Here is a 12,762-nt window from a genome sequence, read left to right on the forward strand (position 1 = left end):
TGACCACTGGTCTAAAAGAATACAGAACGTTACGTGCGGTTTTACGCACTATTTACACATGGTAAGGAGCAGCTGTACATTTATTTTGTACCAACTAACATTTTTCAAAATAAGAACATTTTCATGAATCCTAAAATTTGTGTTAGAATGACTTACGAATGATTTACACAAAAATTTGTTCTGCTCGTGTTTCATGAATGAGACCCATTGTTTAGACCGCTTCCAGTGTTTTAAATAATGACACTCATCAGTAAGTACCCGGCTCCAGCAAAATACAGTAATTTTAAACAAAGCTTTAGACTATTATCTAGTGCAGTGGTTCTCAACTCTGGCCCGCGAGATCCAGTTTAGCCCCAACTCTGATATAAAACACCTGAACAAGCTAATCAGCGTCTTTAGGAATATATGCGTTCAACTTAATGCGGAGCTGCACAAATCTATCAGCGTATGGCATTTAAGTACCGCAATAGCAGTACTCAACTCAACTCAACTTTATTTATATAGCGCTTTTACAATTTTCATTGTTACAAAGCAGCTGCACATGAGACACATTGACTACAAGCAAAACAATCAAAGTTGTACCTGCAAAAACAAGAAAAGGTTGAAAACACAGAAGACAGACACACCCACACACAAAACACTCCACACACACAACACGCACACACACCAACACACACAGACACAGACACACACACACACACACACGTACGTACACAGACAAGTACGCACACACACACACGCTCAGTGAGAGCACACATTTAGGATAAAGGAGAGAGAAGCACAGGTCAAATATAACAGATAATAAATTCCTATATGCAATATTAATTAAGTAAAACTTTAAGATTCTAAAGCAGCCCCCCCGGTCAGGCAGATAGTGCAAAAACAGTATGCAAACGGTGGCGAGGAACCCAAAACTCTAATCGAGAAAAAAAACCTCAGGAGAACCCAGGCCCAACCAGGGGATTCCAGTTCCCCTCTGGCAAAAGCTGCTGCCTCTGCACAAGCTCCAGAGAACTTGCACAACAAGGCTAAATAAAATAAATAAACTTAATAATAAAATAAATTATAGTTTAAGATTATCATTAATAATCTAATAGCATTTGAAATTTTGTGGTGAAGACATGTCAAGAGACCGCGTCCTTCTTTATCCAGCTCTATCATCTCAGCTCTTGTCAGGTCCCCACTTCCCATTCTCCGCTCTACCATCAGGTCAGGCCATGAACTGCATCCTGCTCGCTGTGGTAACCTTGGAACAATGAGACAAGACTGGCTGAGAGTAGAGTACTGTTCTGTACTCTTTGATGCAACAAGTACATCAGTTGTGTTTTTGGTTCCGGTTGATCTAACTAATGCAGCCTAAACCCTCTGAAGATTTATATTATGGAAGAGTAGTGTATGCAAGATTAAAAAGATGCGTCTTTAGTCTAGATTTAAACTGACAGAGTGTGTCTGCCTCCCGGACAGTGCAGGGAAGACTATTCCAAAGTTTAGGCGCTAGATAGGAAAAGGATCTACCACCTGCACTTGATTTTGAAATTCTAGGTATTACCAACTGACAGGACGCCTGAGAGCGTAATGCACGTGAAGGACTGTAATACAAAAGGAGTTCATTCAAGTACTGAGGAGCTAAACCATGTAAGGCTTTATAGGTAATAAGCAAGATTTTAAAGTTAACGCGATGCTTTATAGGTAACCAGTGCAAGGTTGACAGAACCGGGCTAATATGTTCATACTTTTTTGTACGTGTAAGAACTCGAGCTGCCGCGTTTTGGACCAATTGGAGTTTTTGTAATAAGCCTGCAGGGCAACCACCTAACAGTGCATTACTGTAATCTAGTTTTGATGTCATGAATGCATGAATTAACTTCTCTGCATCTGAGATTGACAGCATATGACGTAGTTTAGATATATTCTTAAAATGGAAAAACACAATTTTACAGATGTTGGCGACGTGGCACTCAAATGACAGATTACTATCGAATAGAACGCCAAGATTCTTTGCTGACGACGAGGGTTTTATGGAACATCCGTCAATAGTTAAACAGTATTCTTGGTTGTTACTTATAGCAGTTTTCGGTCCAATAAGTAACACTTCAGTTTTGTCCGAGTTCAGTAATAAAAAGTTGTTACTCATCCAGTTTTTTATATCGACTATGCATTCCATTATTCGATGGAACTGCTGTGTTTCATGAGGCTTCGAGGAAATATAAAGTTGAGTATCATCAGCATAACATTGAAAGCTAACTCCGTGTCGCTTTATTATATCTCATAGAGGTAGCATGTATAATGCGAAGAGCAGAGGCCCTAAGACTGAGCCCTGTGGTACACCGTACTGGACTTGCGATTTGCGTGACACCTCATTTTTTATTGCTACAAATTGAAAACGGTCGGATAAATAAGATTTAAAGCATTTCAAAGCTATTCCCTTAATGCCGACATAATTTTCGAGTCTATGTAGGAGTGTGCTGTGGTCAATGGTACTTTAATGCGACATGCCAAGCAATTTGCGCATTCCCGTATTAAGTTGAATGCGTCTGTTCCTGAAGTCACTGATTAGCCTCTTCAGGTGTTTTATCAGAGTTGGGGCCGCCGGCCTTGAGAATCGAACCGGCAACCGTCTGGTCACTTTTTGAATGGAATTAGTGAAATAAATCAACTTTTTGATGATATTCTAATTATATGACCATCACCTGTATATAGTATACTATGTGGTGCTAAGAGAGTGCCTATGTATTATATATTTAAATATATCCTCATTGGAGGCTGAACCCCCCTAATATTGAAAACCTAGAATCGCCCCTGATGCTAACATTATATTGGTTTGTTCCTCATATAAAGCTATTGAATGACGTAAGAAATACCTGGAAAATAGTGCATGACTTTAACAGTGCTTTCATAATAGTTAGTCCCTTTTAAAGCTTTATGAGTAACATTTGCGACTAACACACAGGATCGGATTTGGATCGGTCTGTCAGTTCGATGCCCTATCCAGCAAAAAGGTCTGTATTGATCCGATCCAAAATATCGGATCGACGCATCCCTACTAAAAAACATCAAAGTTTGGAAAAGCATGAGCATCAGTCAGGTGAGAAAAGGTGACACAAAAGTACTTTTAGTCACTTTCCACTAAAAGTAACTAAGTAACATAATTAATTACTTTTCATGGAGTAACTCAATATTGTGACTAGTTACTTTTAAAAGTAAGTTTCCCCAACAGTATTTTACACAAGAAATCTGTCGTTGCATTGTGGCGTCTACAGTAGACTAACACATTATACTGTATTGCAGATAGATCGGCTGTGCAAAACATTACGAAGCAGTTTACAGTCAACTCTGTGCACTCATTAGCACAGTTACAGGGAGTGATGGGTGACAATACAGACATCTAGTTTCCAGTATTGTTCCTTTTACACAGCAGGGCTTCTCTGTAAAATGCAGTGAATTACGGCTGTCACAGTGTGTTAATGCACTTACCCCATATTATGTTTATTGGGTATGCTCCATTCCTTTCAAGGCAAACAAACCAGCGTGCCTTTACCTGTTGCTTAGTGACGGTTGTGTTGAAATAAGTCAGAAATGTGCAGGTGCTGTTCAATTCAACTACATCTAATATTGATTCATGAGTTGAGTATTGAGTATTCTAAATCTGCGCAGCATTTAAAACATAACTCGCAAAAAGGCTAGTGATTTGACATTGTTACCACAACATCTGGACATGATTCTCATAATTTCATTCATAATTTCATTCCATTTTCAATAACTCATCGGATCTCACAATAATGACCCATTTTGGATTCAAAACGGCAAATTTCGCCGAAAGGTGACAAGTTTGCACCCCCGATTGTTAGTTAGTTTTAGTTGCTGCATTTACTAATGGTAACAAAACAACCTTATTTTAAAGTATTACTTATCTATGTTAAGAATGTGACCAAATGAATCTGTCATTAAACCAATGTTGATTAACAACTTATTGGGACCCTGTCATTACCTATAGCAATTAGGGGCCCTGCATCGTGTTAACAGTAACATAAGAATTATCTGTTAAATTGTTAATCCGCTTACCTCTTTTGAGCATGACCATTGGAAAGTTGATCAGCTGGAAGTTCAATGATCAGTACACAGGATTGAGCGTGCTCAAGTCCTTCCTTGCTGCTTGGGGTTTTGGGGGAGCACTGTGTATCCAGCATAAAGACCTAAGAGATGATATATAAAATTAATTTATTAAAGAATCGTACAAAAAACAAGAAGCATTTTATTAAAGCACTGTGAGACTGTGTATTACAGCGATTTTACAGTGATTTTACCAAAGCAATTATGTGTCATATTGCTTTAATAAAACAAAAGTATTTTATTGTTTAATACAAATTGTTATTGTTGATTGTTTAATACAATAATTTTAACAATAATTAAAAAATAATTAACTTATTTTTATTCTGGGGTGAAATATGAACATGTTCTTTGAAATTGAACTCCGGTTACATCCCTAACCATGGTTCTATGAATGGTGGAAGACCGCCAGAGAAGGTCAGTACATGGTGGAAGAATCGTGTCTAGTGCATCACATCGAGAATCCCATATTAATTCAGTCACACGTGACCTTGACCTATGATGCGACGGAAGCTATATCAACTCCCGACTACATCACGGTTGATCTCAATGTCATTCTCAATCCAAGTGACAAGAGACTCTGGCGGTCTTCCACCATTCATAAAACCACAGTTATGGAAGTAACCAGCATTCTATTTCATTACTTCAGACCACCAGAGATGATCAGTATATGATGTAAGATGACTACAACAAAGTCACGAGGATACTGCAACAAGAATGTCAACAGGCAAGACTGCGGTACCAATGAAAGGAATAGAAGCCACACAAGTCTATTAAACCGTGTGAATGTGCAAGGTGATGCCCATGTAACTGCTGCACATATTTCTGATATGGGCACACCACGTAATGCCGCCCAAGACGTGGCCACTGCCGCAGTTGAATGATCACTAACAAATGCAGGCATTGAATGGCCATGAAGCAGCACATACTGCCTCATAACACAAACTGGACACAGGGCCTCCTGAAATGTCTCGTTTTCCTGTAAAGTGAAAGTAATCTTGTGTAGAGTCAAATCGCAAATGAGGCAATCCAATGGGCCATAAGGGATCCAAAAACAACTTAAACGTGCGCCATTTCAGCTATTTTGATGCGCTGCTCACTCTTAAATGAGAAAGTCAGTCGAGATACTTACTCCATGATCCCCATCATAATACCCGACACACTTATAATCTGATCTCTAGAGATCCAGTTGTCAGCTGTTTACTCTGACTGCACATTTATATAATATTTATTTGATATACATATTGTCATTGTTTTAAATATGCCTAATACATTCCTACTATATAACATATGTAGTGAACCGCACTCAGCAGGTCATTTCAGGGCCAACTTTTATGGCTGCGCCTCTCTCTAAATTAGACTGAAATGAGCCTTCTATTTTATCAACTCAACTTAATACACTAAAACATATCAAGAGCAGTAACTTGTGCAGGAAACTAGGTCTTTGACTAAATCAGTAACCAATTGCATAACAAAAGTGGTTTCCTCAAAGCCTGATTGATAGTTTCCTTGCTCAGCTCCATGGTTTTGTTTATGAATAGGATTGTTTGCAAAGTGTATTGAAATTGTGATTTTATTGTGACATACTGTAGATCTGGCAAATTCTCTGTTTAGAATTCCTGTACACTCATGTACAATTAATACAAAAATTAAAGCATATGGTTTTCACCTTGTAAGACTATAATAGTGTTTTAGTGTTTCTGTGTGAAACTTGTCAAGTACGGGTAGAGCCCTCTGACAATCCATAGATAAGTGCTGAAATCCCCACCCACAGTTTGTGTGATATCCATTGTCTTGGTGGCCTATAGCTACTTACATTTGTGTTGTAAACTTTGAGGGGCGGTTTCCCAGACAAGGATTAGCTTAAGCCAGGACTAGGCCTTAGTTAAATTAGGATAATTAAATTGTTTTAAAAAACATACTTTACAAAAAAATATTACTGTGTGAATCTTGAGACAAAACAATCACAGTGATATATTTTAAGATATGTCAGTGCAAGTTGTTTTCGATCAAGGCATCTCTCACATTTAATTTAGTCTGAGACTAGGCTTAAACCCTGTCTGGGAAACCGCCCCTGAGAGTTTAAGTTTAGGGGTGTACACATTTTTAAAATGGATTAAAATGGCAGATATGACAGCACAGTTAACAACTTAAGCAGTGAGTCAAGCCTTAAAAGGTGCTCCACTAAGAAAGCTTAATTATAGCTTAGCGCTAGATTGGCCTGTCCAGCTAACCCAGGCCATAGACAAAATATCCCATGCCCAAGAGCAGGATAAAGAGTATGAAAAGAAGTTTCAAGAACCTAAAAATTAGTTGTCTGAACAACTACAACATGAAAATATGCTTGCGATTTCATACGTTTTGAAAAGCCTCACCAGCTCTGCCGTAAAAAAGACAGTGTTGCCAGATCATATTGTTGAAAAGAACAGCAAACAATGACAAGCCCAAAATAAACCTACAAATTGACACATTAATAAGGCAAAAAACTATATGTTACTTGCAAGGCCGGATTTACCATTGGGCTTGACTGGGCTCCAGCCTAGGGGCCCCCCCTGCTCTTATTCATTTGATTTGTTTAGTTATAGGCCAGTCATTTTATTTTTTATTTAAACTTTGTTCATTGGTCTAGCATCATTCAAAAGCACTGCCTTATGCAAGGAATGATGTCATTTAATTGGCTAAACTTTCCGTCAGTCATGTTGGCATTTCCTGATTGGTTATTTGTGGATTCTATCCGTCACGTTTACCGCAGTTGAAACCTGTCTCTGCATTAAGATGATGTTATAATGGCTGATAAGCGCTATCGCAGTGCAGCACAGCGCAACAAAGAAAACAAAAAACTGAGACAATAATGCAAAAGAACAGGATTTAGTAAAATGGAAATAATGATTATTTACATACCTGTCAACACTCCCGTTTTCACACCCATCTCCCGCCACCCTCACGTTTAGTTATTTTTCCCGTATTTCAGTTATTTCTCCTTTTAAACTCCCGGACCGACTGGAACCGGAACGTGTTCACGGGGTGGCTCTGTGGCTTGAGCCACTGCCCATTTGCCCTCAAAGGCTGGTGCTCTTTGGTAGGCACAATAGAACAGTAGCCGAAGTGTAGTAGTGATGATTCACATCCCCGCGAAAAACTTTCTCTTATCACACCACTAAAGGTCCTAACAAATTCCACTCCACGTTTTCCAATTAACGCTCGCTCCACACAGTCTGTGTCCGACAGATCGTTTCATCGACAAGTAGTTGCAGTACAGTCTACTACCTGTTTTTGTTGTTACACTTTCTTTGCTTTTTACAAAAATCGTGTTATGAAAAGTGTGTTCTGCAGACAACTCTGAATAAAATATAGGTAATAAATGCCCGGTTTCGTAGACAAGGCTTAAGACTAGTCCCAGATAAGATGAATGTTTTAAGATGTCTTAACTGAAATAACTTGCCCTGAAACATCTTAAAATATGTCACTGGGAATGTTTTAGCAAAAGATGCACACGAGCGAAGTTTTTTCTAAAGCATTTTTCTAAAAGCAACTTCAATATGCCCTTTAACTAAGGCCTAGTCCTGGCTTAAGCTAAGCCTTGTCTGTGAAACCGGGCCATATAGAGTTTATTTCTAATATTTCCCGTTCTGTGACCATAATCGGTTCTTCTAAATAATATGCAAACACTGTTAAATCCATCCATGTAAATTAAAACATTCTGCTAACTAATCAACAAAGTTAAAACAACCGAACTACGGGACGCGCGAAGGGACAAACTGCTCGTGCTTTTTAAACCGCGTTTATATGCAAGTTATTTCATGTCTGACATTGAGATCTCTGGCAAAATTTAAATGCTAAATTAAGATGTCACCTTGCAGATATACCATTCATGGATTCATGGCCCTGTGAGCTGCATTTAACGGTCTCTTAGATTTACATTTAAGAATTTGACATGAAAATTATGTTATGTTAGGTATTGCATTTACATTTATGCATTTGGCAGAATGCAAAATTTATAAAATAAATGTATAAAGTAATTAAAATTATGTATAACAGAGGGGTGTCCTATTTGCCCTGCACAACCTCAGTTAACTAGACCTTACAAAACTATGGACCCATCTCATTACTCTGAAACTATTTAAGCCATAATAAGATGTTTCATCTCATTATTATGAATATAATTTTAAAGTGCATTTCAAACTCATAGATCTGTCATATATTTTACTGATGGAATTGCAATTCCACTTTACAACTTTGCATTTGTTAACATTAGTTAAGCATTAGAATACATGTCTGCATTTGTTATCTTCATTTTCAGTATTTACTTATATTTTTAAAAACATTGAACATGCACCAGGAACTAACAAGAACAATTGTATTTGGCATTAAAGAACAATAAACAAGATTAATAAATGCTGACAACTGTATAGCTCATTGTTGGTTTCATGTTAATGCAGGGGTTCACAAATTTTAGATCTGAGACGTATAATCTCTCAAGATCCTCCAGAAATACAGGGAAAACACACACATTTGTTCCTTTTTAGTAGTTTTCTTATTATGAATCGATAAGTTTAACTGTAATTTTAAAATACATAATGGTAGGGCTTTATGATTGTGTCAAAAAACTATATTAGTCCCCTTGAAATTGTAATGTTGATTATTAATGTTGATTGGATTTTACATTTAAGTATGTTTGAAACTTCCTACACGCTATAAACGCACCACTTGTGGCTCCCACTCTCAAAACAAGCATTATAAACGTGTAAACCAATGAACAAGTGTCATTGTTAGTCAAAACATTTACTAATGCTAACAAACACATGATTTTAAATACCCCCACATCCTCCTAAGTCCGGCCCTGGTTACTTGCTTAACCCCGGTTCTCTGATCTCACTATGGGATACGCCCCTTATGCATATTCCTCAGAAGCCCTATTACATTACACCAGCCCCTATTGGCTGACAGACATGATGCTTGTGAGGAGGAGTGGCTACCTACGTAGTATAAGTAGCACAACACACATCATTTCGTCATTCAAAACAAGCACACCTCCTCTGAGCTTTGCACAGCAAGGAGGGTATTCTGGTGAGACACCTCACTTAATGCTATCAGAGAACCGGGTTACGCAAGTAACCTATAGTTCTCTTTCAAGCATATGTTTTGTTGTCTCACTATGGGATATCCTAACTCCAGTATTGCCAGATAGCCTGTTTTGAACTAGCCTGCCAGCCAAATTACAGTCTGGGCTGAATGAGTGAGGACTCAAGATCCCACACTCAGCACAGCATGCGCAATGACTGCGCTGTAAAATCCAGTTTATAAAACCTGGTGAAAATGTGCGGTGAAGACCAGCTTGCCGCTTCACAAATTTCCTGGATAGTGACTCTGTTGTGTCCTCAGGTTAGTCAATAATGAAGCAATGTAAATACTCGAGCTATTTTATTCACACATGTAATTCACTCTGCCAGAACACTTCTCTCCTCTATTTCTCACTTGTTTTCAACAAGAACAATTACCCCCATACTGCCCTCTTGAGGTTCAATTGCAAAACACCACATTTCCCCTTTTAACTGAAGATTCCTTCATAACACCTATATGTTAATTATCTTATGTATGTATATATACACCAGCAATTACAGCCTTCATTCAGGTAGATGAACATCATAATCCAACAACATTTCAGAACTATAATTCAAACATGAACACAGTTATAGCCACAACCAACAAAATTCGTCTCATGCATTTACTCCAATTCAAAGTCCTTCAACCACGCAGGTGGTCTACTCACTCTACTACTTTTCCTCAGATCACATGTCCCCTGCGATTGTGAGTTATCATGCTGTATTACAGCAGGGCCTGTGAAACGTGTCAGTTTGGAAACATTCCATTTCTTTTTGTCACTCAACACAAAAGTGTTGTTTCCAATTTGTCTCTCAATTTCCAGGGGTGGCGAGAACTTGGGAACTCCTTTTCCCACATGAGTAGGCTTTTTAACTCTCACCTGGTCTCCTGTTTTGAAAGTGTGACGCTTAGCTCCCCGTTTCCTGTCTGTGTACATTTTGCTTTTCAGTTGTTTGGAACGCACAGCAGCTTTTACCTGAGCACACTTGTCACTCTTGGGGCCCACCGGAAAGACATTCAGCTTTGTACGCATCTTGCGATGGTGCAGTAGTTCAGACGGGGACACTCCAGTAGTACTGTGTGGCGTGGCTCTGTAGGATTGCAAAAACTCAGTCACTACCTGTTTCCACGGTAGCCCTCTTTGTTCAGCAGAAAGGATGCATTCTTTCAAAACTCGGTTCCAACGCTCCACAGCACCGTTCCCTTGGGGGTAGTACAAGGAACTACGCATGTGACTTATACCCCTCTCTTTCAAAAAATCCTCAATGACCTTGGCCAGGAATTGAGGCCCGTTGTCGGTCACGACACCCTGCGGATTTCCCTCCCTGCTGAAAACTGAATGAAGGAAGGTTGTAACTACCTCTGCAGTAACATTTGGGGTAAATGCCACTTCTGGCCACTTACTGTGGTAATCCACTAGAGAGATGGCAAAACGGCAGTCAGACGGTCCACACTCAAAAGGTCCCACTATATCAATTCCCAGTTTCTGCCACGGCTCCGATGGAAAGCTGACAGGCTGAAGAGGTGCAGGGGCTGGTTTAGCTGATTTGTCATTTAGTTGACAGGTTAGACAAGAGGAGACCGTAGACTGTATTTGAGCATCCATTTGAGGCCACCAGAATAATTCACGCAGCCTCTGTTTGGTACGGACGATCCCTTGGTGCGTCTCATGTGCCAAGTGTACCAGTTTCGTGCGTAATGTAGAAGGAACGATGACACGATGTTCCCCTCTCCTCACTAGAGCACCATCAACACACAGTTCGTCCCGAATACGAAAATAAGGCACCAGCAATGGTGCCAGCTCCCGACACCTTTTCGGCCAGCGCCGCCCAATCTGTGCACGCAGTAAGGCCAACTCCGAACAGACTTCCGAAGCTGAGCAAAAATCCTCGACAGAGAAAGTAGGTAGGCCAGACACAAAAGCAACCATGTCTGGTTCCACGGAATCATCCGACTGTGCTGGCAATGGTAATCTGGATAAACAGTTGGCAGCACAATTAAGAGTCCCAGGGCGGTATATGACATCATAAGTAAAGCAAAGCAAGCGCGCCGCCCACCGAGCGACACGCAACCCCGCACGGCCAATGCCTTTTGTTGCCAGCAATGTAGTGAGTGCACGATGGTCAGTTCTCAGCGTGAAGTGTCGACCCCATAAGTACGGCCGCCACTTTTCTACTGCCCACACACAGGCCAGCGCTTCCTTCTCGACCGTAGAGTATTTTCTTTCAGCAGCCGTAAGAGTTCTGGAAGCAAACGCAACAGTCCTTTCAACATTGTCTTTGTGGAGTTGTGTCAAAACACCCCCCAGCCCATAATCAGAAGCGTCTGTTGACACTATAGTGGGAAGGAATGGATCGAACAGCGCGAGCACTGGACTTTTAGAAAGCAGATCTTTCAGTTCTTTAAAGCTGCGATCGGCAGGCACAGCCCATTCGAATGTAGTCTCTGATGCATCTCGCACCAATGCACGTAATGGTTCAGCAGTCGAAGCAAAATTAGGCAGAAATTTGCTGTACCACGAGATCAGTCCCAAAAACGAGCGCAAGGAAGCAATGTCGTGTGGCGCAGGGGCGTTAATGATCGCAGATAGGTGCTCATCATCGGGAGAAATGCCGTCTTTCGAAACGACGTGCCCTAAGAACTTTAAGGAAGTCTGTCTGAACTTGCACTTGTCCCAGTTCAGCTGCAGTCCAGCATCTGACAAGCGCTGCATGACAGTGCGCAGTGTTGCATCATGCTCATCCTGCGTAGCAGCGTACACAATGACATCATCCAAATAGTTCCGAACTCCCCTCACGCCCTTCAGAACAGATTCCATCATCTTTTGAAATGCCGCTGGCGCAGAAGCAAGGCCATACGGAACCCGACAGTATCTGAAGAGGCCGTCGTGTGTGATGAAAGCGGTGATGTCCCGGCAAACGGCATGTAAGGGAAGCTGATGGTACGCAGCCGCGAGATCAATCGTAGTGAATACTGATGCACCCCTAAGGTTATGTAAGAGTTCGTCCATGTGTGGCAGAGGGTGACTGTCTACAATGAGTGCCTTATTCGGTTCACGCAGATCCACACATAAACGTATTTTTCCGTCTTTCTTTGCAGTTACGACAATAGGGGAGATCCACGGGGATGAATCAATTTTTTCAATAATGCCTTTGTTCAATAGTAAGTCCAATTCCGTAGAAACAGCTTGGCGTACTGAGAATGGAAGCCGACGTAACTTCTGACGTACCGGTGTAGCATTCGGTTTGACTGTAGGTTTATGAACAAAGCCTTTCACACAACCCCCGGAAGCATCTGGGGCTGGAGAGGTCACAGCTACAACTGCATGTAATTCATCAGCTTTAGGTGCAGCACCGAAATGGAAAGAGAAGTTCAGAGCTCGAATTAGATCCATACCCATTAGGGCAGAGCCACCTTTGACAATGTAGAAGCAAGCAGAAGTTACAGCATCATTCAGTGAAACGTCCGCACGTAAACATCCGAGTACCGGAATGGCCTCTTTCAAGTATGTAACCAGTTTCACTTTAGGATCCATAAGCGAACAGTCCTTAA

General features: G+C 40.6%; 1 protein-coding gene across 8 annotated transcripts in view; it reads right to left on the reverse strand.

The window, feature by feature from the left end:
• Positions 1-12,762, reverse strand: part of arfgef3 (ARFGEF family member 3) — a 255,967-nt gene that overhangs the window by 31,038 nt on the left and 212,167 nt on the right. For all 8 annotated transcript variants that reach the window (XM_057342528.1, XM_057342527.1, XM_057342530.1 and 5 more), the window contains one exon: positions 4,063-4,193. In XM_057342528.1, coding sequence (XP_057198511.1) covers positions 4,063-4,193 — 131 coding nt within the window. The remainder of the gene's footprint in view (positions 1-4,062; positions 4,194-12,762) is intronic.

Source organism: Triplophysa rosa, linkage group LG9 (genome assembly GCF_024868665.1).
Source record: "Triplophysa rosa linkage group LG9, Trosa_1v2, whole genome shotgun sequence".
Classification (NCBI taxonomy): Eukaryota; Metazoa; Chordata; class Actinopteri; order Cypriniformes; family Nemacheilidae; genus Triplophysa; species Triplophysa rosa.